At 63.7% G+C, this 22,218-nt stretch overlaps 3 protein-coding genes across 5 annotated transcripts; 1 reads left to right on the forward strand and 2 right to left on the reverse strand.

Moving 5' to 3' along the window:
• Positions 1-37: 37 nt before the first annotated feature.
• On the reverse strand, positions 38-8,904 carry CCNT1 (cyclin T1). 2 transcript variants are annotated; one of them, XM_064638968.1, is made up of 9 exons: positions 8,691-8,899; positions 7,847-7,928; positions 7,461-7,589; positions 6,608-6,668; positions 5,207-5,269; positions 4,552-4,597; positions 2,422-2,585; positions 2,008-2,078; positions 38-1,725 (listed from the first exon to the last, which is right to left on the reverse strand). In XM_064638968.1, exons 1-9 carry the CDS (start codon positions 8,873-8,875, stop codon positions 349-351), a joined length of 2,178 nt encoding a protein of 725 aa, XP_064495038.1. In that variant the 5' UTR covers positions 8,876-8,899; the 3' UTR covers positions 38-348. The 2 variants fall into 2 exon arrangements, 1 of the variants encoding a protein (XP_064495038.1); XR_010425606.1 differs by lacking the exon at positions 2,422-2,585 and having other exon boundaries at positions 1,588-1,725; positions 8,691-8,904.
• A 958-nt stretch (positions 8,905-9,862) lies between these two features.
• On the reverse strand, positions 9,863-20,867 carry ADCY6 (adenylate cyclase 6). 2 transcript variants are annotated; one of them, XM_064638933.1, is made up of 22 exons: positions 20,709-20,867; positions 18,987-19,821; positions 17,637-17,786; positions 17,421-17,542; positions 17,202-17,313; positions 17,005-17,132; positions 16,342-16,500; positions 16,098-16,239; positions 15,873-16,001; positions 15,383-15,408; positions 15,134-15,281; positions 14,761-14,858; positions 14,599-14,686; positions 14,395-14,511; positions 14,133-14,291; positions 13,401-13,576; positions 13,287-13,316; positions 12,631-12,760; positions 12,218-12,481; positions 11,382-11,586; positions 10,650-10,774; positions 9,863-10,566 (listed from the first exon to the last, which is right to left on the reverse strand). In XM_064638933.1, the coding sequence occupies exons 2-22, from the start codon at positions 19,818-19,820 to the stop codon at positions 10,438-10,440; spliced, it is 3,471 nt and encodes a 1,156-aa protein (XP_064495003.1). In that variant the 5' UTR covers position 19,821; positions 20,709-20,867; the 3' UTR covers positions 9,863-10,437. The 2 variants fall into 2 exon arrangements, with proteins under 2 accessions (XP_064495003.1, XP_064495005.1); XM_064638935.1 differs by lacking the exons at positions 14,599-14,686; positions 14,761-14,858.
• Positions 20,071-22,141, forward strand: LOC135404135 (basic proline-rich protein-like). Its single transcript, XM_064638711.1, has 2 exons — positions 20,071-20,992; positions 22,083-22,141. The coding sequence occupies exons 1-2, from the start codon at positions 20,071-20,073 to the stop codon at positions 22,139-22,141; spliced, it is 981 nt and encodes a 326-aa protein (XP_064494781.1).
• Positions 22,142-22,218: the final 77 nt, after the last annotated feature.

The raw sequence follows: 22,218 nt of genomic DNA on the forward strand, positions 1-22,218 counted from the left end.
CAGCCCCACGGAATTAAAAGGACCAAAACCACTAAGATATAAGTTAATGCTTAAATTATTTGTAAAACATCTTAAATTTTCTGTGACATATTTTAAATACCCCCCACGTTCCCCAGAGGGGGGGGCAAAGCCCAACACTAACTGGGAGCCTATGGGGGGAAAGGGAAGGAATAGAGAAAGGGTTCCTTATCCTTTCACAGCTTTTTAACAACTAAATATCAATAATAAAAGTTATATTATAATAAAATAAGTTCTTCGTGAGGCAGTGGAGATCAAAAAGCCCTTTCTCAAGCCCTGCAGGTTCGGGCTCGGGCTCTGGACTCAGTAGTAAAAAGGGGAGGGGGGGGTTTACTTGGGGAGGGGGGGCAGCGGGGGGGGCGGTTCCGAGGGCAGGGGGGGCGGTCGGGGCTTGTCCGTGTTGGCGGCAGCTCGGGAGCCGCTGGAAGCCCGGGGGTTCAGGAGCTCGTACGAGTGGAATTCGAAGGCGGGGGGCTGGGTGGGCTGCATGCCCTGCGCGCTCAGCAGCGAGTGCAGCATGTTCACCGTGTCCTGATAGTCACTGGCCTGGCTGGCGTTGTGCCCGTTGGCCCCCGAGGGCCCCTTGTCCGATTTGTGGGCGCCCCGCTGGGCTTTGCCGGGCTGGGATAAATCCGAGCTGTGCCCGGGCAGGTGGGAGGCCCCGGGGAGGTGGGAGTACGGGAACGGCACCGCGGGGCCTTTGGAGGCTTTGGCCGCCTTGGGCTGGTGCTCGTGGGGCGCGGCCGAGGGCTCCTCGGGCAGGGGTCTCTTGCGGGTGGGGGCGAGGGGCCCGTAGCCCTTGTGGGGGGCGGCGGCGCCGGGCTGGGCGCCGTGCTTGGAGTCCCCCGGGCGCTTGGCCGCGGTGCTGGGGCCGGCGCCGAGCTGGGCGTGCAAGTGTTTGTGCGAGTGGTGGTTGTGGTGGTGGTGGTGGTGGTTGGACGAGTGGCCCTTGTGCTTCTCCTTGTACTCCCGGCTCTTCCCGCCCTCGTCCGCGGAGCCGTGCCTGTCTCCGGGGCCCGGCACCTTGATCCGCATCTTGATCTCCTCCTGCTTGGAGGGGATGGGCCTCTCCCCGCCCGGCCCCGCCGCCTGGATCCTCATCTTGAGGGCTTTGTCGCCCTTGTCGGCGCCGGGCGGGCGCTCGGGGTTGTCCGAGCCCGCGATGGGGATTTTCAGGATGATCGGGGAGGGGTTGCTGTCCTGCTGCCCTTCCCTCTCCCGCTGCTGCTGCACCAGCAGGTTCTGGGCGGCGTAGGCGTACTGGGAGCGCACGTTGGCCTCCATGTTCTCCAGCTGCCGCTTCTGCGCCGCCAACTCCTCGGCATGTTTGGCCCGGTACTCCTTGAGGGACACCTTGGCCGACGGCGCGTTCTTGGTGCCCTGCTTTGGGTAGGCGGCACCGTCCTGCTGGGGGTGCTCGGCGGCGGCCGAGGAGCTCTCGCTAGTCCTGTGGATGTCCAGCTTGGCCGGGGGATGCCAATGATCCGCCTGGGAAGGGTCGGCGGCGCTCGGCTCGCCGGGGGAATCGGCCGCGGGCGGCAGCGCCGGCCCCGCGCCGGCCGTGGAGGACGTGGACATGCTCATGAGCCCGGCGATGTTCATGTCCGAGCTGTTGTTCCTGGAGATCATGTTGAGGATGGTCTGCTCCGACAGGTTCTCGTCGTCGCCGTGGTCGTCGGTCTTGGACTTTCTGGCTGCCTGAGAGGCCTGGAATTGAAAGACCAACCGGGTGTTTACTCTGGGGTGTCGCTGGAGCTCGTCAGTACAGACAGATTTTGCCCCCATCCCTCCTTGTGGGAAGATTCCCAAGCCCTGGAAGCCAGGCTGCTACTGCAGCTGGAAAACCAAAGTCTCTCCAGAGTTAATTCAGCACAGACAAACTCGAGCACCACTCCCAGCATTCAGATTCCACACACACGCTCCCTTCCCAGACACTGTCCTGCACTGTCATTCCCAAAGGAATCACAGAGAATGTCCAGAGTTTCTTACCCGCCAGTTCCGGATCCGTTTAAGCCGACTGGGAGTTTTCTCAAGGATCTGCAGGAATTCATGGGTCAGTTCTGCAGAGGAGACACAAACCCGAGCGGGAGGGTCAGAGCAGCCCTGGTCCCTCAGGACAACCCCCTCTTCTGATGGATGGAGCTACTGGTGGGATGGAGCTGCTCCGGGAGGGGAACTCTGAGAACTGGAACCACTGACACATTTAAACTCATCTCTCTGTGGTGCTACAGAAGCTGCTGCTGCCCTGGAAACCTCGGCAAGCCCTGAAATCCTGGAGCCCGTGAGGTGGTGTTGGAACATCAGACCCAGGACCAAAGATGCCAAAATAATTTAAGAGCCTTTTTTTTCCTTTTTTTTTTTTTTTTTTTTTTGGAGGGGGGAAAACCTCGCTCCCAAACTTACCATCTAAGAGCTCCAGAGTTACAGTGCCATCAACGTATTCCCACCAGTGCTTCCCGTCCGTGGAGACTGGGATCTCCCAGTTGGACCACTTACAGGCCAGGTGGATACAGACGCAGGCCACAACGGGCGGGGTGTACTGCAGGCTGAAGGTGGTCAGGTGCAGGCTGACGTCACCGGGAGAGAAAACAGAAAGCCATCAACTCCCACGCCTGAGCCGCAGCATCCACGCGGGACACGGGGGGGAATGTGGGGGTGGCCCTCGGGACCTCCCCGGAACGACCCCCCCGGCACAGCCGGATCCGGCCCGGCTCCACCGCCCGGGGGGGTTTCTGCACCGCCGGGCTTGGCCGGCCCTGCTCTGCTCCAGGACATTTTGGGATCTCCTCCACCAGTTTGTTTGTTCATCCCTGTTCTGCTACAGGAAAATTTTGGGATTTCCTCCACCAGTTTGTTTGTTCATCCCTGTTCTGCTACAGGAAATTTGGGATCTCCAGGGAAGAGGAAAGTCAGTGGGGACCTGCCGGCCCCACCTCTGCTCTGAGGAGAAACTTCCAAGCACAACTCCTGGATGGCACTGAAGGAGCAAACTGGCCCTTTTTTTTAGCTTTAGGAAGGCTCTGGTCTTTCCCAAAGGATTTTCAGGAATACACACTCAATGCTGGAGTGACCCAGGAGCACCTGAGCCAGGTCACCTACCAAGTGTTTTCACTAATAAATGAATTTCCCACTCAGTGCTGGGAAGTGTGGGCAGCACTGGGAAAGCAAGAACCAAGGGACTAAAAGGATCCTGCTCTCCCTGCAGGAACACCAGAGCTTTAGGAAACATGGAAGCAAAAGTCTGAGTGTGGGATCTGCCCACACACAAATGGGCCCTTTGGGAAAAGGAGCCCCTGAGCACCCACGAGGCACCATCCCCTCACCACCTTATTGAACATTTTTCCACCAGTGAAAGGTGGAGAGGCAGAAACATGGAATCTACAGCCAAAAATCCTGAGGTTTCATGGACCCTGGGTTTATCCAGAAGAAGCAGGAAATTCAGAGCCTTGGCAGAGTGCACTTAAGGTGCACAAAGAGCCTCAACTCTGCCCCATAACGATGCCAGAAGGAAATCCAAGTGGAACACACGGATAAATCCAGTTCATCCCCAAGGCATCTCCCTCAGGCATCACTTTGGGGCAAAACTGAGGCTCCACTTCGTCCTTTCTGCCTGGATTTCCCTCAGTTACAGTCTTAACTCCCAATTCCTTGGCTTTGCAAGGGATAAAAGAGGTTTCAGGGCTGTGTTTACCCAAATATCACCAACATCACATTCCCGATGCCGGAAATCCACAGGCGCCCTTTGGAGCCTGAGAACACCTTCAACAAACAGTGCAGGTGAGCAGGGAACACCTCCCAGGTGGAGAGGAGGGAAGCCAGTGCCCACAGACATTCCCAGGGCTCGGAGGCAGCTCTGGCCCTGCAGCTTCACCCGTGCTGGCTCCCAAACCACCTTTTGTTCCTCCCTAGTTTCACAAAAACACAACATTTTCTCTGTCCGTGACATTCACTCCATGATTTGCCTGAAGCTGATAATCCAGGAAATTCAACTGCAAAATAATCCCAACACAAGTTGCTGGCATCAGCCTGGAAGCGAAAATTTAGGGACAAAACAACCCAGAGGATGAACTTGGGCTGACTTTTCTTTCCAAGGTTCTACTCACAGCACAGTTTCCTCCTGGCCTGCACCCAACTCTGCTTTTACCCCATTTATACCCTAAATCAGCCTTTTTCTGGGTACAAACCATATTCATGGACAATTTCCACAGCACCTGGTTCAGTGAAAACTCTCCAACACCTGGGACTGAGCAAGGAAAAATGTATATATTCATTTCACCTTTTTTTGTTTGCTCGGGGTTTTCCTTAAACTTTCACAAATAAATTCTTATAAAACAAGCACTGAAGCTCCTGAGCACCCCACTGCCTCATTTTCCAACTGGTTTTGCCCAGCAGCTGGCAGGAAAAAGGGTAGGAACCCTTTCTTAAGGCTCCTCCTGAGGGATTCCCAGCTGCTCCCAGGCTGAGCGATGCCCCCAGAGTCACCAGCAGCAGACAAATTATAAAATCAATTATAAAATAAAAAAAAATAATAACCTGTTTGTAGCCATGAAATAGGAAGTTTGTGCCAAGTCCTTGCTGGCTGTAAGATAAAAGGAAAAAGCAGGGTGTTACTTGCATATTCTGATAAACATTATCATTTTTTGGTGCAAGGGCCACATGCCACCCATGGATTAACACACTCTAGGCCACAGCCACAGGGATTTGGGGAATTCTGTTCACTGAGAGCTTTGTGAAGTTCAACAGAGCCAGAATCATTTAAAACTGCCTCTTTTTGGATGATTACAGGGATGGAACAGCTTTCCTGTGAGGAAAGGCTGCGAGAATTGGGATTGCTCAGCCTGGAAAAGGCTCTGGGGTGACCATCGTGGGGGACTTTGGACAAGGCCTGGAGTGGCAGGACAAGGGGGAATGGCTTCCCACAGGAAAAGGGGAGATTTTTTTAGATGGGATACTGGGAAGAAATCCCTCCCTGGGAGGGTGGGCAGGCCCTGGCACAGGTTGCCCAGAGGAGCTGTGGCTGCCCCATCCCTGGGAGCGTCCAAGGCCAGGTGGGAGCAACGTGGTCTTGTGGAAGGTGTCCCTGCCCTTCCAATCCAACCCACCCCAGGATTCTGGGAAGCCCTGGAGCAGTCCCAGCTGGACATCCCACCCTGTTTTCCCAGCCCTTCCCATCCCAGCTGCCCCTCACCTCGCACGAGCTGGGTGCACTTCACCACGTGGGTGTGGGGATGGTCGATAGTGATCTCAAACCCTGCAAGGACACAGACAAACGACCATCAGGACCAGCAGCACAGCCCTGGAGCCACGTTTCCTGCTCCCCTTCCCTCCTCCAGCCCTCCTTGGAGCTGGGCAGGAATAGAAGAGCCCATTTTCCTGCATCCAGAAGCCTCAAGTTCTCCAGCCACAAACCCTGGAGGTCTCTCTGGTGCTGCCAGACCTCCCCAGAGCTCAGGGACTTCTGAAGGGCCTCACTGGGAACAAAACAACTATTAAGGATTTTAAAAATAGCAGGACAAAGCCTCTTGGAGCAGCTGGGAGGAAGGAGAAGACAATGGCATCTGCTCCAAGGAATTTCTCTCACCCAAAAAGCTGAGAGGAAGCAGATTGTTTCCCTTTGAAGGGGCCTGAGGACAACTGAGTTTAATCCTCGCTCCAGTTTCCTCCTCAGTTTGGGAATTATGCTTTAAAGGGAGAAAGAATTCCAGTTGGTCCATGTGTGCAGCAGATCTGCAGAATGTTCTAGAAGAACTGGGATGTTTGAAAAGGCAACTGGAGAACTGAGTGGTGGCAGAACTGGGCTCAGTTCAGCCGTGGGTTTGTGGCCCACGACACCTCAGCCCATCCTGAGGAGGGGACACACGGGGTGTCTGCTCTGAATCCACGCAGGAATAACAACTCCTGCTCTTTTGGAGAGAAAAATCTACCTACAAACTGCCTCTGAAATGGAACATGTGTTAGTAAGAACAACTTTTAACAGCACATTTGAGAAAGGAACAGGGTACCAGGTCCACCAACCACCGCCCCACGTGGAGGCTCCAACTTCTACTTCCAAAAACTTTTGCTGGTTTGTTGTTTTCTGGTTTTTTTTTTTCCCCATTCAATTATTTGATGCAAATATTCACTTTTTAATTGGGTGTTTTAGACATCTCTCAGCACAAACTGCTTCCTGCAACAGAATTAGAGCTTTAGGGGTTGGAACTAGGTGGGTTTTAAGGTCCCTTTAAACCCAAACCATTCCATGATTCTATGACTGAGCCAGAAAGCACAACCCATGACAGTGACCAGTGTCCAAGCAGCACAAATCCTGGTTCTTTAGGGGGAAAAAAGCAAAAAAAAAAAAAAAAAAAAAAACAAAAGAAAAAAGAAAAAAAAAGAGACAAGCCACACTTAAAATCTCTCTGAGCATTGAGCATTGAGCCTGGCACGAGTTACACCTGGAAAAACTGATGTTAAAACAAGAGTGGGGGTGAAAAAGGGGGTTTGTTGCCTGGGCTCTGGGGAGAAGACAGCAGGGGTCAGGCTCTCCAGCCTGTGGAATTCTCCTGGCTCTGGGATTCGTGTGGCAGCCCGGCCGCTTCGAACAACTTACCCAGGGTCTGCAGTATTATGCTCTCTAGAATGACCAGGTCTTGGGCTTGTTGCAGGTAAGCCTGGGGTTGAGAGGACAGGCAGGTTACTCACGGAGAGGCACTCGGATCAAGCCTGCACATTCCTAACACCCTTCTCTCCAGGGGAAAAATGGGAATCTCCCTGCACGGGGCCACTGGCACAGACCCCCTGGAAGTGCTCAAGGCCAGGCTGGATGGAGCTCAGAGCAAGCTGGGCTGGTGCAAAGTGTCCCTGCCCATGGCAGGAGGGTGGGACAGGATGGGGTTTAAGGTCCTTCCAACCCAAACCATCCTGGGATTGTGTGAAAGAGGGAGCAGAGCTCTGGGGTGGCCCTGGGTGCTGGTCCCCCACACTCCTGGGGTGGCACAGGAGCAGGAAAGGAATTAGCAGGAATCAGCAGCTATTCCTGCCTTTTTTTTTTCCCTCTCATTTTCCATAAGTCTCCCTGGAAAAAAAGCTGCCCCTTCCAGCAGGACTGGCTGCCCAGCTCCAGGTGAAACGGGCTGTCTGGAGAGGTGGGGGGGGACCAGCAGCGTTTTTAACCCCCTGTGACAGGCGTGGGGACAAACTGCTCCCACTTCTGCTCCATTCCAGCACCTCTGCCCTCCTGGGCAGCACTCCAGGGACACTGGCTCCCACCACACCTGGACCCAGGTGTGCAGCAGAGCACAGCAGAGGCTGCCCAGAGCAGGGAAGCCCAAATCTCCCCATAGCAGGAGCTGCTGGACTGGGAAGCTGCCCCCGGGAGGGTCGAGGAGCCACCGGAGCCGCGCGATTCCAGAGGCAATTCCCACTCCTCAGAGCGCATCCCAGGGCTCCATCCCCACACCCACCTCGCTCTTGGTGTCCAGCAGAGGCTCCTGGGGGTGCAGACAAGCATGTGCCACCTTGATGACGTGCTCCAGCTTCCGGGGCTGCTCCTCCACCTTGGCTGCGAGGAAAAGTGCCGCCGGCACCACGGACTGAGGGCAGAGACACAGAAGTCACTTCAAAAAGTCGCCAAACTCGACAATAAATCAAATAAATCAGGTGGATTCTCCACATTCTTCCAGGAAGTGAAGCCTGGGCAAGTCCAGCCACCACCAGGAGGGAGAAAAGGGTCTCTCTTCTCATCCCTCCCCCTTCCCAAAATCCCTCCCCCCGGGCCAGTTCCCACCTCCCCAGAGCAGAGCAGGGGAATTCCCAGTGCCCCCCTTTCCCTCCAGATCCCAGCACTTACGTTCCTGTGGAACTGGGTGAAGGACTGCACCATGTAGAAGCGGTGCATGTACACGATAGCTGTGTTGATGGTGAGCTGGGAGCTTGAGAAGGGGGTTAAGGAAAGGCACAGCCATGACAGAGACCCCCTGGGCAGGGGGTTTCTCCTCAGGGGAGCCCTTGGAATTGATCCCACCGGGATGGGACAAGCTCTCCGCATTCCTGGGCTGGGTCTTCCCTGCATCCCAGCACAGCTCCTCTCGAGACTAAAACGGGCTTTCCCAGATCCCAAAACAGGCTCGGCTCTCCTCGCTCCCAGGCTGGGTCTTCCCGACAGCCCAGCATAGCTCTCCCTGCTCCCAAAACCCATTTCGGTATCTCCTCGACCCCCACACAAGCTCGGTTCTCCCGGCCTCTCACGTCTTCCCTTCCCCGCACCTCGGTATAGCTCTTCTCACTCCCAAAACGGGATCTCCTCGATCCCAAAACGAGCTGGGCGCTTCCGGGCCGGTCGGGCGCTCCCGAGCCTTCCCAACAAGCCAGAGCGGCTCTGCCCGCTCCCGAAACAGGACTTCCTCGATCCAAAAAACGGGGCTCGGCTCCTCCCGCTACCGAGCCGAGCCGGGCTTTCCCAATACGCCAGCACCGACTCCCCGTTCCCGGGTCGGGCTCTGCTCAATGCCGGGCCGGGCTCTGCTCAACCTCAACGCCGGGCCGGGCTCTCCCCGCTCCCGGTTCCCCTCACACCCTCCCCTGTCTCTCCCGACCCTCCCGTCTCCCCCTCCTCTGCGCCCTCCCCGCCCCGCCCCGCTCCCCCCCACACCCCGCGGCCTAGCGCGGCCTAGAGCGCGGGCCCGGATGGATACACGTTGAGGCGCTGCCCCATGTCCTGCAGCAGGTTGGCCGCCTGCTGGCGGTACGAGAGCTCCTTGTCCGGGTCGAGCCCGGCGCGGCGGGAGGGGCTGCGCTCCAGCTGCTCGCGGCTGAAGTACCAGCGGCGCCCGGGCCCGGCGCCGCCGCCGCCGCCGCCGCCGCCCGCCGAGGCCTCCATGGCGGCTCTGCGCCCGCGCGGGGGACGCGGCGGCGTGCGCACGCAACGCGGTGACGTCACAGCGCCGGAGGGGCGGAGCGGGAGCGGCCGTTGGGGAACGCGCGTGTTCCGGGGAGGGGGCGGGGCTTGATGGCGGACACGCCCACTCTCCTGTGGGGATACGGCCGTGGACGGACAGGCCACGCCCACACCGGAAGCCTGAGGGGGCTCCGGTGTTAGGGGGGGTCTCCGGTTTTAGGGGGGTCTCGCAGCCCCCCCCCAACCTCAGGGCGGTGTCTGTGCCCCCACAACAGCTTCTCACCGCCCCCTTACCGGCACCCTTGTGTGCCACCCCTCCGGGACTACGGGACCCCTTCCTTAGCAGGACCCCCCAGCACTGGGACCCCCGTGTTCCCACCTCCGGGACACCGGGACCCCCCTCTCAGATCCCTGATATGTCCCCCACCCCAGGACATGGGGACCCCCCCCTCAGATCCCTGATATGTCCCCCACCCCAGGACATGGGGACCCCCCTCTCAGATCCCTGATATGACCCCCACCCCAGGACATGGGGACCCCCCCCTCAGATCCCTGATATGTCCCCCACCCCAGGACATGGGGACCCCCCTCTCAGATCCCTGATATGACCCCCACCCCAGGACATGGGGACCCCCCCCCAACTCCGATTTTACCGCCTGTGCCCCCCCCCAGCCTCTCAGCCCCCCTTTACCCGGACCCCCCCTCACCGGGACCCCCGTGTGTCCCCCCCCTTGACCCCACAGACCAGGCCACAGCTCGTATCCAAAGTGTTTTATATATAATTTATCTGTACACACGAAGGACAAAGTACCTCAGGTCTGCGCTGGGATGAGGGGGGCGACGCTGCCCCCCACACACCCTTCCCCCCGGGCTGAGCCCCCCCCCCCGCCCCCAAAACCGCTTCAAAAAAAAAAAAAAACAACAAAACAAACCGGAAAAAAAAATTAAAATTAAAAGAAAAAAAAAAAGTCACTTCATTAGTTTTTTTTGCATTTAAAAGGAGGAAGGGGGCTGCCCCCCCCTCCTCCTCCCCGCTGCAGCCCCCCCCAGAGGGAGCTGGGACCCCCGGGGGGGTGGGGGGCTGCGGAGGTGCTGGGCCTGCGACCCTCCCAACCCCCCCCGCAGGCGGCACTTCAATTTGGCACATGGAGGGGGCTGGGGACACCCCCACCCTCAAACCCCCCAAAAACCTTCCCTTGGGGGGGCCCCATCTCCCCTCTTTGGCACATGGAGGGGTTTCAGCAAAGGAAGGGGGGGGGTGGGTTCACCCTGCCCTGACCCCCCCCCCACCAAAATAAAACACCCCGGTGCAGGCCTGGGAAACACCCCCCCCAAAACACCACCTTGGGGTGGGGGGGAAGCACAGAGGGGTCTCACCGCCCCCCCCTCCAACCACCTCCCTTGTGTCCGTTTCTCCCTTTTTTTTCTTTTTTTTTTTTAAATACGTGGATTTGGGGATTTTTCTCTTTTTTTCCCTCGCCTGGCCCCAGCAGAGGCTGGGGGAGCCCCCCGGGGGGGGTGAGGGGGCACCACGGGGACCCCCCCTAACTGCCCCCAGGGCCAGCGTTGAGGAAGTAGGTGGTCATTTCCCCCTTGCCCTTGACCTTGACCAGCCCCCGGCACTCCAGCACGTAGCCCTTGGCCGCCAGCACCTGGTACAGGTCCGTTGTCACCTGGGGGGGGGGACACGGGGGTGAGGGGGGGCGTGGGGGTCCCTGGGGGGTGGTCCTGTCCCCCTCCCACCCCCCCAGCTGACCTGGATGCGGTCGGGGACCCCCGTGCTGTCCATGCGGCTCGAGACGTTGACGGTGTTGCCCCAAATGTCGTACTGGGGCTTGCGGGCCCCGATGACCCCCGCGACCACCGGGCCCATGTTCAGGCCTGGGGGGCACACGGGGGAGGGTCAGGGAACAACCCCCACACACCCACGGGGATGGGGAGAGTGGGAGGGAAAAAGGGAAAGGAGGGGTGAGAAGGGGAAGGAAGGGGCGAGGGGGGAAAGGAGGTGGGAAAAGGGGGTGGGAAAAGGGGGAAAGGGGTGGGAAAAGGGGGAAAGGTGGGGTGAGAGGAGAAAAGAGGGTGGGAAAAGGGATGAGGGAGCGGGAAAAGGGGAAAAGTGGGGACGGGACAGGAAAAGGGGGTGGGAAAAGGGATGAGGGGATGGGAAAAGGGATAAAGGGGTGGGAAAAGGGGAAAAGGGGTGGGATGAGAAGGGAAAAGGGATGAGGGGATGGGAAAAGGGATAAAGGGGTGGGAAAAGGGATAAAGGGGTGGGAAAAGGGATAAAGGGGTGGGAAAAGGGATAAAGGGGTGGGAAAAGGGGAAAAGGGGGGACGAGAAGGGAAAAGGGATGGGCAAAGGGAAAAGGGGGAGGGAAAAGGGCGAACAGGGGAAGAGCCACCAGGCACAAAGCCATGACCCGTGGCCGAGGGGGGTGTGAGGGGCTGCGGGAGCCATGGGGGGCTCACGGGGGCCTGCAGGGACCCACCGATCTTCATCTGGAAGTTGTTGAAGGAGTGCTCGTTGATGTACTTCATCTGCTCCATGAGGTGCATGGCGTAGTCGGCGAGGGCCGCGATGTGGCTCCGGCCCTCGCGGTCGTAGGTGGAGGCGTTGAGCCCCGACGCCGCCATGTAGGTGCTGCCGATGGTCTTGATCTTCTCCAGCTGCCGGTACTTCTGCTCGCTGATGATCTGGTGGGGGACACACACACACGTGGTGGGGTCACCCCCCACCCCCCCGCAGCCCCTCGGTAGGGCTGTGGGTGCCCCGGGTCCTGCACCCCCTCCCGTGGCTCCGTGGATGCTGCTCCGTGGCTTCTCCAAGGCCCCGTGCACCCTATTTCCCTTCACCCATCATCCTGCACCCCATCCATGCTGCTCCACAGCCTCTCCAGCACCCTGTGATTGTACTCCCTGTACCTCATCCTCATCCATGCTGTTCCACAGCCTCTCCAGCACCTCCTGCACCCCTTCCCAAGGCTCCGTGGATGCTGCTCCGTGGCTTCTCCAAGGCCCCATGCACCCCATTTCCCTGCACCCGTCATCCTGCACCCCATCCGTGCTGCTCCACGGCCTCTCCAGCACCTCCTGCACCCCTTCCCAAGGCTCCAAAAATGTTGCTCCACAGCCCCTCCAGCACCCCGTGGTCATACTCCCTGTACCTCATCCTCATCCATGCTGCTCCACAGCTTCTCCAGCACCCCCTGCATCTCTTCCCATGGCTCCAAGAACGTTGCTCCACAGCCTCTCCAGCACCCCATGCACTTCACCTCCACACCTCCCACACCCCCCTGCCCTCGTCGCCCCTCGCTCCCCCCAGCACCTCGTCGAAGTCGGCGATGATCTCGTTGAGCAGCCTCAGGCACTCCACGCCCTCGTTGTTGGCCTCCAGCTCCACGTAGAACTCGGAGAAGTTGCTGATGGAGGCGAACATCACGGCCACGCACTCGCAGGACTGGTAGTAGAGCTCGTCGTTGCGCCGCTCCCGCGCCAGGAAATGCGCGGCCACGTCCTTGGGCAGGATGTTGTGGAGCAGCCGCCGGTTGTAGGCCTGGAGCTCCTCCATCTCCTCCTTCTCGCCCGTTGCCTGCGGGGAACAGACCCGTGGGGGGGCTGCCAGGGGGGCCACAGGGCCACCCCGGGGTTGGGGCATGGGGAGGGGTCGGTTCTGGTCCTGGGGTGAAGGGAAAAGGGTTGGTCCCGGTCATGGGGGTGGTTCCCGGCCCCTGGTCCTACCTGGAGCTTCCAGAGGAAGTCGAGGCGGGCGGTGGACTCGACCTGCTGCGCGTGCAGGTAAAGGGCCAGGGCGAACACGGCCAGGACGGCGGGGGTGACGAACCGCAGGGCCACCTTCCCCTCCGCGGGGCTGCGGGACCCCCGGAGCCCTGAGAGGGGCTGAGGGATGGCCCCCGCCCACCCCAGGGACCCCAAGCCTGCACCCAACCCCAAACCTGCACCCAACCCCAAACCTGCACCTGCCCACCCCAGGGACCCCAAACCTGCACCCAACCCCAAACCTGCACCCGCCCACCCCAGGGACCCCAAACCTGCACCCGCCCACCCGAGGGACCCCAAATCTGCACCCAACCCCTACGATTCACCCTCCCACTCCAGGGACCCCAGAGATCCACCCAGACCCCAAAGGCCCACCCACTCACCCAAGGGAGCCCCAAAGATTCATCCCACCCCAAGGATGCACCCAACCCAGGAGCCCCACTGCTGCACCCACCCAGGGACCCCTAAAACACACTCAACCCCAAAGCTGCACCCACGCCAGAGACCCCAAAGCTGCACCCACCCTCGCAGCACAGACCCCCACAAGGCACCCTCCTGCTGCTGCCCACCCTCACCCCCTGCCCCCAGTTCCCCACTGGTCCCAGTTCCCCGCTCACCACTCGCCCTGGGTCACGTTGAAGGAGGGCCTGTGGGGAGAGGAGCTGGGGGTGAGCGGGGTGGGGACACATCTCGGAGCTCGGGGACCCCGGGGGGGGCACAGGGGCACTCACAGGGCATTGGCCACGACCAGCAGGTCGGCGTTGTCGAAGAGGGCGGCGTGAGGCCCCTCCACCAGCAGCAGGAAGGTGGCCTCGATGGCCACCATGAGCAGCAGCTTCCCGATGCTGCTGATGTGCAGGAAGACGGAGCAGGCGAGCAGGCTCAGCACCACGCTGTAGCTGAAGTACTGGGGGGGACACATGGGGGGGATGCACTGGGACCCTGGTACCCCCAGAACCCCTGCAGCCCGCCCCAGGAACCCCTGATGGCAGCCCAGGAATCCCTGCAGCGCTCCTGGGAACCTCTGCAGCACCCCGGGCACCCCAAGGGCACACCGGGAACACTGGATGGCACCTCTGGGACCCCTGCAGCACCCTAAGAACCCTGGCAGCACCCTGGAAACCCCAGTCAGCACCCCAGGAACCCCAGCCAGCACCCCAGGAACCCCTGCAGCACCCTGGGAATGCTGGATGGCACCCCAGGAACCCCAGATGGCACCCCACGCCCATGGGGACCTTGCACCCTTGGGGACACCCTCAAGGGCTCAGTGCCAGCACCCGCAGAGGACCTTGGACCCGAGGGACCTGTGCCAGCACCCTGTGTCTGCAGGGACCCTGTGCTGGCACCCAGCACCCTCAGGGACCCCTGCCAGCATTCCTGGGGCCCCAGGGACTACAGAGACCCTCTGCCAGCACCCAGAACCCCCAGGGACCCTGTGCCCGGGGGTGCCCGCAGCCCCTCACCTCGGGGAAGTCACAGGCCAGCCCGTCACCGTGGCAGGAGCCAGGGGGGGTCCCCAGGGAGAAGTTGAGGGCCCGGAGCTGGCAGGGCCCCACGGCCTCGGGGGTCACGTTGAGCTCCCGGGCGGCACATTCCCGCAGGGCCACGCGGCTGCAGGAGAACTGGGGGGGGGCAGAGGGGTGAGATGGTGCCCCACAGCCCCTCACAGCCCCTCACAGCCCCCTACAGCCCCCCACAGGCCCCCAGGGCCCCCCATGTCCCCACCATGTTGACAAAGGCAGCGATGAAGACGAGGAGGATGGTGAAGACGGCGATGCTGGTGCTGCGGGCGCGGGACTGGACGATGCTCCGGGAGAGCCTCTGCAGGGCGGTGGGGAAGAGCTGGGGGGGGGACACACACAGGAAAGACCCCGTCACTCCCAGCTGAGCCCCCCAAAGCCCCCCCCCAGCCCTCGGCCCGGCACTCACGGTGATGCAGGAGTAGACGGCGCAGACGAAGAGGATGGCGGCGAGCACGATGAAGATGCTGACGTAGACACCGAGCATCAGCGGGGAGCTGGGGAGAGGTGGGGGGTGAGTGACGGGCTCGGGGGGCCAGGGCCGGGGTTTTGGGGGGGCTGCAGAACTCACTGGGGGAACACCAGGATCTGGAGGCAGCAGATGAAGCAGAAGACCAGGAGGGTACAGGCCACGTAGCCACCGAAACGGTCGTCGATCTTCTTGGAGTACTGAGGGGAGAGGGGGAGGTGGGACAGGGAGATCCCACGGGATAGGATAGAAGGGGACAGGGGGGACCCTGGGGGAATGGGATGGAGGAGGATTGGGGATACCTGAGGGATTCAGGGGATGGGATGGGATGAGATTGAGAAGGTGGAGGATCCATGGACCAGCACACAGAGGATCCCGGGAAATTAAGGTGAGATGAGAAGTACAAAGGTGCTGATGGGGCCAGGGGACAGAGGGGCCCTCAGGGCTGGGGCAGAGGGGCCAGAGGGCCTCCCACCTTCTTCTCCAGCTCAGGTGTCTGGAAGGTGAGCAGGAACTTCTTGACGTGGTCCTTGCGGAGCTGGTCGATGCTCCGGGCGTCGATGGCCCGGCTCAGGAACTCGTCCACCTCGTCCTCGGGGTTCAGGGCCTCCTGGGCACCTCGGCTGGGGACACGGGGGGGTCAGGGTCCCCCAAGACCCCTGTCTCTGCCCCAGGGAAGGGCCCAGCCGTGACCCCCCCAGCGCCCCGGCATGGGGACACTCACTTGTCCTTGCTGGAGTCATCGATGCCCTGGGAGACACAAGGAGATGGGGGTGTCAGGGACACTGGCACGGATGGGGGGGGCCCCCACGGATGACAGGGGCATGAGACATCCCCCAGGGTCACCCAGGATGGGGGACAGAGTCCCAGGGGTCACCAGGATGGTGGAGGTGTCCCCAAGGGTCTGCAGAGGGAGGAGAGAGGGGTCTGGGGGGGGATGTCTGACACCAGTGAGGACGGGGGATCCTTGAGGGTCCCCAAGGCTGGGGAGGACGGGGGGATCCCTGAGGTCTGTTGAGGATGGGGGAGACACTGGGGGGGTTCCCATGGGCTGATGAGGACGGGGGGGCCACCCAAGGCAGCAGGAGGAAGCCACAAGATCCTCGGGCAGGGCTGGGGAAGCCACGGGCAGCCCCGGAAGGGCAGCAAGCAGCCGATACCGCCGTGGTGGGGCCCCCCCCATGCCCAATACCCCCCTCCCCGAGGCCACTCACCATCTGCCGGAAGGCCTTGGAGTCCTTGGTGCGGGAGAAGGAGCGCTCGGGCACCCAGCGTGGCACCAGCCCCTCGGTGGAGTTGGCACGAGCGCGCTGCAGCTTGGCCAGGATGGCCTTCTCCTCCTTCTGCAGGGGGGACGCGCGGCTGTGAGGAGCAGGGGGGGACACCCCGGCTCTCCCACCCTCCTGGGACCCCCCCCCAACTGTCCCCCCCCCACTCACGCGCTTCTGGCTGCAGCCCACGATGAGGAAGGTCTCGATGTTGTGCTCCTTGAGGTAGGCGTTGCGCTCGCCCCCGTGCCCCGGCTCCACCTCGTAGTCGCCGTTCAGGTACTGCAGCGTGGCCCAGGTGATGTGGATGCGCCTGGGGACGGGGACGGGGGGGGGGAGGACGTGAGCCCTCACCCCGCTCCACACCCCCTGCCCCGTCCCCCCCTCAGCCCAGCCCCTCCCCAGCCCGGCTCACCCGGCTTTGCCTCCTGCTTCCATGTGGTTGGCGAGGGTGACGTCGTTGGACCAGACGTCGAACTGCCACTTGCGCAGCCCCAGGACCCCGCAGTGCACCCGCCCGCTGTGGATGCCCACGCGCATGTTCACGTTCACCCCCGTCACCTCACGCACCAGCCTGCGGATGGCACCGGCACCGCGTCACCCCCGGGCACCCCCGGGGCACCCCCGGGCACCCTGAGGCACTCCCTGACCTCATGGGATTCCTGGACACCGTGGCACCCCCCGGGCACCACCTGGTGCTGCCAGGCACCCCTGGGCACCCCAAGGCTCCTCCCAGCACCCCTTGGCACCCTCAGGCATTCCAAGGCACCCCAGGGCCTCACGGGCACCCCCAGTCACACCATGACACCCCCGGGCACCATGACCCAGACCGGTGAGCACTGGGGAAGCGCCAGCACCAGCACCAGGAACGGGCACAGCCCCCCAGCATTGTGGTGGCACCAGGGACACGCCAGCAAGAGGGATGGGCACAGACTCCCAGCTTTGTGGTGGCACCAGGGACGCGCCACCACTGGGGACAAGGCACCGTCCCCACAAGTCATGGTGGCACGTGGGACCTGCCAACACCGGGGATGGGCACCGGGGGACGGGCACAGCCCCCCAGCCCTGCCCCACTCACGAGATGGCTTCGATCATGTCGACGCCCATCTCGACGCAGCAGTGAGCGTGGTCCCCCCGCGCCTCCGGCAGCCCCGACACGCAGTAGTAGCAGTCCCCCAGGATCTTGATGCGCAGGCAGTGGTTCTCCTGGGGGGCACAGGCGGGTCAGGGGGGCTCTGGGACCCCCCCCAGACTCCCCCCGGCCCCTCCACTCACCGCCGCCAGCTTGTCGAAGCGGGCGAAGAGCTCGTTGAGCGTCATGACGAGCTCCTGGGCCGTGCACTGCGAGGCCAGGCTGGTGAAGCCCTCGATGTCCGCGAAGAGGATGCTGCAGGGAGCAAGGGCGTGGGCTGGGGAGGGTCCACGCGCTGCCCCGGACCCCCTCCCCTGCTGACACCCCCAAAACCTCACCCGCACCCCCGTCCCCCCCGGTACCTGACGTTGTCGTGCTTCTGGATGTAGATCTTGTGGAACATCATGTCCTCCTTCTTGGTGTTGATGTCCTCCTTCATCTCCATGGCCACGTGCTGCGGCAGCACCGAGAGCAGCAGCCGCTCCTGCACCCACAGCAGCGTCATTAGTGGGGGGCCAAGACCTCTGGGGACCCCCCCCAGCCCGGCACGGGGACCCCTGGGACCCCCCCCAGCCCACCTGCTGCCGGTTCTCCCGCTGGAGGTGCAGCCGTGCCTGGATGTAGCCGCGGGTCTCCTGGAAGGCCTGGCGCTGCGACACCTCGGCGGGGTAGTGGGTGCAGACCCCCACCACGTTGGTGCAGAGGAAGATCAGGGCGTTGGCGCTGAGCTGGGAGGGGGAGGTTGGCTCAGCGTGACCCCCCCCAGCCGGCTCTGCCACCCCGGTGTGCGCCCCAAAACCCTGCCTCTGGTATGGGGGGATGTGGGGCAGGGAGGGACCTGGGGACCCAAGGCAGGGGGATGTGGGGATGCAGGGACCCGGGGACACAGGGGACAGGGGGACCAGGGGGCCATGGGGATGTGGGAAACCAGAGAAGGGGGGATATAAGGATACAGGAACCCAGGGCAAGGGGGACACGGGGACCTGGAGCAGGGTGGGTCACGAGGACACCCTCTGGAAGCAGAGGAAGTCGGGAAGCAGAGATGGCTGCAGTGGGAGCTGCGGTTTCCCCCCTGTCCCAGTCCCCCGGGACCGGAGCCAGGGCTATTTATAGCTCTCCAACACACTGGGAGGGGGGGCCTCACCCCCCCCAGCCCCCTCACATCCCCCTGGAAGCCCCATCGCTCCCACCCTGCGGGGGTGAGCCCCACCCCCGAGGGGCTGCCCCTCCCGTGACCCCCAAAGCCCCGCTGGCCTCGGATCCCCCCTGTCATCGAATTCCTCGCCCTGTGCCCCGCAGGGATGACACGTGGCCCCAGCCCCGGCCAGGCAGGGCGAGGGTGACGGTGACGAGTGGCCCCGTGCAGGGAGGGGGAGCAGAGCAAGGGGCTGCCAGGGCTGGGAACACCCAGCCCTGGGGATGGGGGACCCCTCTGTGCCCGCAGCACCCCACTGGGAGCACCCAGCACGCCAGAGGGGCAGGACAGGGGACACTGCCAGCGTCCCAGTGCCCTGGGTGACAGCCCTCCCCCCCCTCCCCTGGCCCTGCGTCCCCTCCTCGGGGATTTCCGCCAGCCCCACAACAGGGGCTTTGTGGGTGCCCCCCTCCCGCGGTGCAGCCCACAATGGTGGGTCTGTGCCAGGATGAGGGGCCCCTCCTGCCCCATGGGGGCTGCGGCAGCAGAGAGACCCTTGGTCTCACCACAGGCCCCTGGCACGGGACCTCCCCCGGGACCCCTCCACCCCCGGGCAGCCAAGGGGCCCCTCCCACATCCAGAATTTTCCGCCACCAAGTGCAAAACCACCCCAATTTGGCGGAAAGGGAAGCGGGGAGCCGCCGGGTCCCGCTTGGGGGTTATCCCCACAGGCGGGCAGGACCCCCTGGGCTCAGCCCCCCGCCCCGCCGTGTGCGTGTCCCCCTTTCCCTACCTGCTTCCAGAGGAAGGGGTCGGCGGCGTTGCGGTGCCAGGCGATGGCGAGGTGCAGGGCGGAGAGCAGGACCCCGGCCAGCACGGCCGCCCGCATCCGCACGGGCAGCAGCGTGTACGTGATGTAGATGAAGAAGACGCTCCACCAAACGCCCTCGGCCGCGCTCCGGGGGGACACGGCCACCGTCCCCAGCGCCTGCACCCCGGCCAGCAGCCCCAGCACCACGTAGCTCACCACCCACATGTAGTCCTGGGGGAAGGCGCTGCGGCTGCACAGCACCATGAGGAGCAGGAACAGGGCCGTGGCCCCGGCCAGCGCGGCGGCCGCCGGCACGTGCGGGGCGCCGGGCAGGCAGAGGAAGAGCAGCATCACCCCGCAGACCAGCACCAGCACCCCCATCAGCACCGTCAGGCTGCTCTGGTTCATCTGGAAGAAGTAGCGCTGGTAGAGCCGCTCCAGTTTGGCCGACTGGAAGCGTTTGGAGCGGAAAACCTGGAGCAGCCGCCGCCAGCACTCGCCGGCCGACGGCCGCCCCCCGTGTCCCCCGACCCCCTTCGGGCCCTTGGCCTCGCCGTCCTCCAGGGCCCCGTCCACCGATTTGAGTCCCAGGTCGCCCGCAGGCCCCTTCTTGCCATAGTGGTCCTCCTGCCAAGTGCAGCGCAGCCCCCGGGGGGGTCCCGCGCCCCTCTCCATCTCAGGGTCCTGCAGGCAGCTCATGTAGCGGGGCCCGCAGAGGCCGGCGCGGGGCCGGGGGCCCTTCTTGCCGTTGCGCTCCCCCCATGCCGTCTTCCGCTCGTCCACCTTGGGCACCAGGATGCCGCTGAACCACGACATGCTGCGGGCACCGGGGGGGGGTTCAGCGCTCGGACCCCCACCCTGACACCCCGAGAGGGACCCCGGTGCTCACGGGGGTGCGAGGCCACACGAGGGGCAGAGTGTCCCGGTGTCCCGCTCCACCCTGGGGGATGCAGACCCCAAGTCCCAGCTCTCCCACCACCTCCATGGCCCCTGTGGGAACGGCCGGTGCGGGGTTCCCGGTGTCGGAACCCCGGTGCCGGGTGCCCGGTGCTTGGTGCCCACCCGTATGCCAGTGCTGGGTTCCCGGTGTCCCGGTGCCCGGTGCGTGGCCCTGCCGAGGCCGCCCCGAGCCCGCCCTCCCCGGCGCAGCGACCTGCGACAAAGCTGGGACCGACCCGGGCGTCCCGGCCCTGTTTGTCTTGAACGGCGGCCAACGGGCTGCACCGGGCACGGCCGCCCCGGGGCACCGGGAACCAGCCGGGACGTGGCAGCCCGGTCCCAGCCGGCCGCGGTAGGAGCGGGCGAGAGGCGGTGGGGAACGGACACCGAGAAGGGCCGGCCCCGGTGGCGGCGGCCGCCTCTCTCCGTCCCTCCCTCCCTCCCTCCCCGCTCCGGGCACGGGAGCCCCGCCGAGCCCGGCCCGTTCACCAGGACCCGCCAGCGCCCTCCCGCCGCCGCACCGGCCGCTCCCGCCGCACCGACAGCTCCGGCCGCACCGGGACCCCCCCGCCGAGCACCGCACAGCCCCCCCGCCGCCGCACCGCTCCCGCCGCCCCGGGGACCAGCCCGGTGTCGCCCCCCCGCCCTAATCCCAGTCCCACTCCCAATCCTAGTCCCGGTCCCGATCGCGGTCCCCGCCGCCGCCCCGATCCACCTCCCCCCCGCCCGCCGCCGCTCCCGGTGCTCCCGGTCGGCCCCGCTCACCTCCGCCTCCGGAGCCGCCGCCCGCGGGGCCCCGCGCCCCGCCACGGCCCCGCCGCCGCCCGCTCCTACACGGCGGCCGCGCCGCGTCCCCGCCGCCCCATCCCGCGCCCAGGCCGGGCCCCCGGTGGCGGTGGCGGCCCCGGTCCCGGTCGCGCAGCCCCGGCCCGCCCCGGCCGGTGCCCGCCCCCCCCCCGCCCGGATCCGCTCCCGGGCGCTCCCGGCCAGCGGCCTTAAAGGCGCAGCGGCGGCGGCGGGAACGGCCCGGTACGGCCCGGTACGGCCCGGTACGGCCCGGAGCGGCGGGGGAGGCGCGGGCGGACCCGCACCCCCGGGGGCTGCGCACACGCACACGGACACGCACACACGGACACGCCGCGCCGCGGCGACATGGCGGGGACAGCGGGGACACGCGCGGCCGGGCCCCCCGTGTCCGCACTCCCCGGGCCCCCCCGTGTCCGCACAACGCCCCTCTCTGAGTGTGTCGCTTGCACGCCCACCCCAGTGCCCCCCCGTGCCCCCCCCTTGCACACCCGCCCCGCGCGCATCCCCGCACCCCCCCTTGCACACGCACACGGCGCCCGCCCTTGTGCAACACGCACACGCGTGTACACACGCACACGTATCCCCCCGCACGCCCCTGGCAGGCACACACACACCTCTTTGCACAAGCACACACCGCCTTGCACACACACACACACGCACACGCGTGTTTTGCATCCCCCCTTGCACACACCCCCCCCTTGCACACCCCCCCCCTCCTTGCACACACACACACACCCTTGCACGTCCACAACCCCTTGCACATTTACATCCTTTCCATACACACCCCCCTTGCACACGCGTGCAGTCCCGTTGCACACTCACACGTGCACCCCTCTGTGTGTGTGTGTGCCCGCAAACACGCACGGATTCCCCGGGCACACACACCTGGGCACACCTGGTGTGCGCTCAGGGACGCGTGCACGGCCCCCCCTTGCACACACACATCACACAAACGCACCTTGCACACACACCTGTACACACACACACACCTGTACACACACACACACCTGTACACACACACACACCTTACACACAGTCCCAACACACACCCCCTTGCACACACTCCCCCTTACACACTCACAGCCCCCCCTTGCACACACACACCACCCTTACACATCCCCTCACACCCTCACAGTCCCCCTCACACACAAGCCCCTTGCACACGCCCCCCCCATTTCCACGCGCCCCGTGACCAGTTCGCACAGGGCACCCCCTCACCGTGGTCCCCGCCAGCCCCCCACCCCCGTCCCCCACGAGTGGGCGTGGGTCATGCCTTGGCACACACACTCCCGTTCCCGGACCCCTCCGTGCCCCCCCTTCCCTCCCCCGCAGCGGCGGCGCCGGGCCCCGCAGCCCCCCCCGCCCTGGCGCCGGGCCCCGGGGAGCGCTGATTAATCATTAATTAGCAGCCGCCGGCGGGGCCGTGTCCCTGCGGCCCCACGCGGAAGTCCCGCCGCGCGGGGGGTGG

Source organism: Pseudopipra pipra, chromosome 30 (assembly GCF_036250125.1).
Source record: "Pseudopipra pipra isolate bDixPip1 chromosome 30, bDixPip1.hap1, whole genome shotgun sequence".
Lineage (NCBI taxonomy): Eukaryota > Metazoa > Chordata > Aves > Passeriformes > Pipridae > Pseudopipra > Pseudopipra pipra.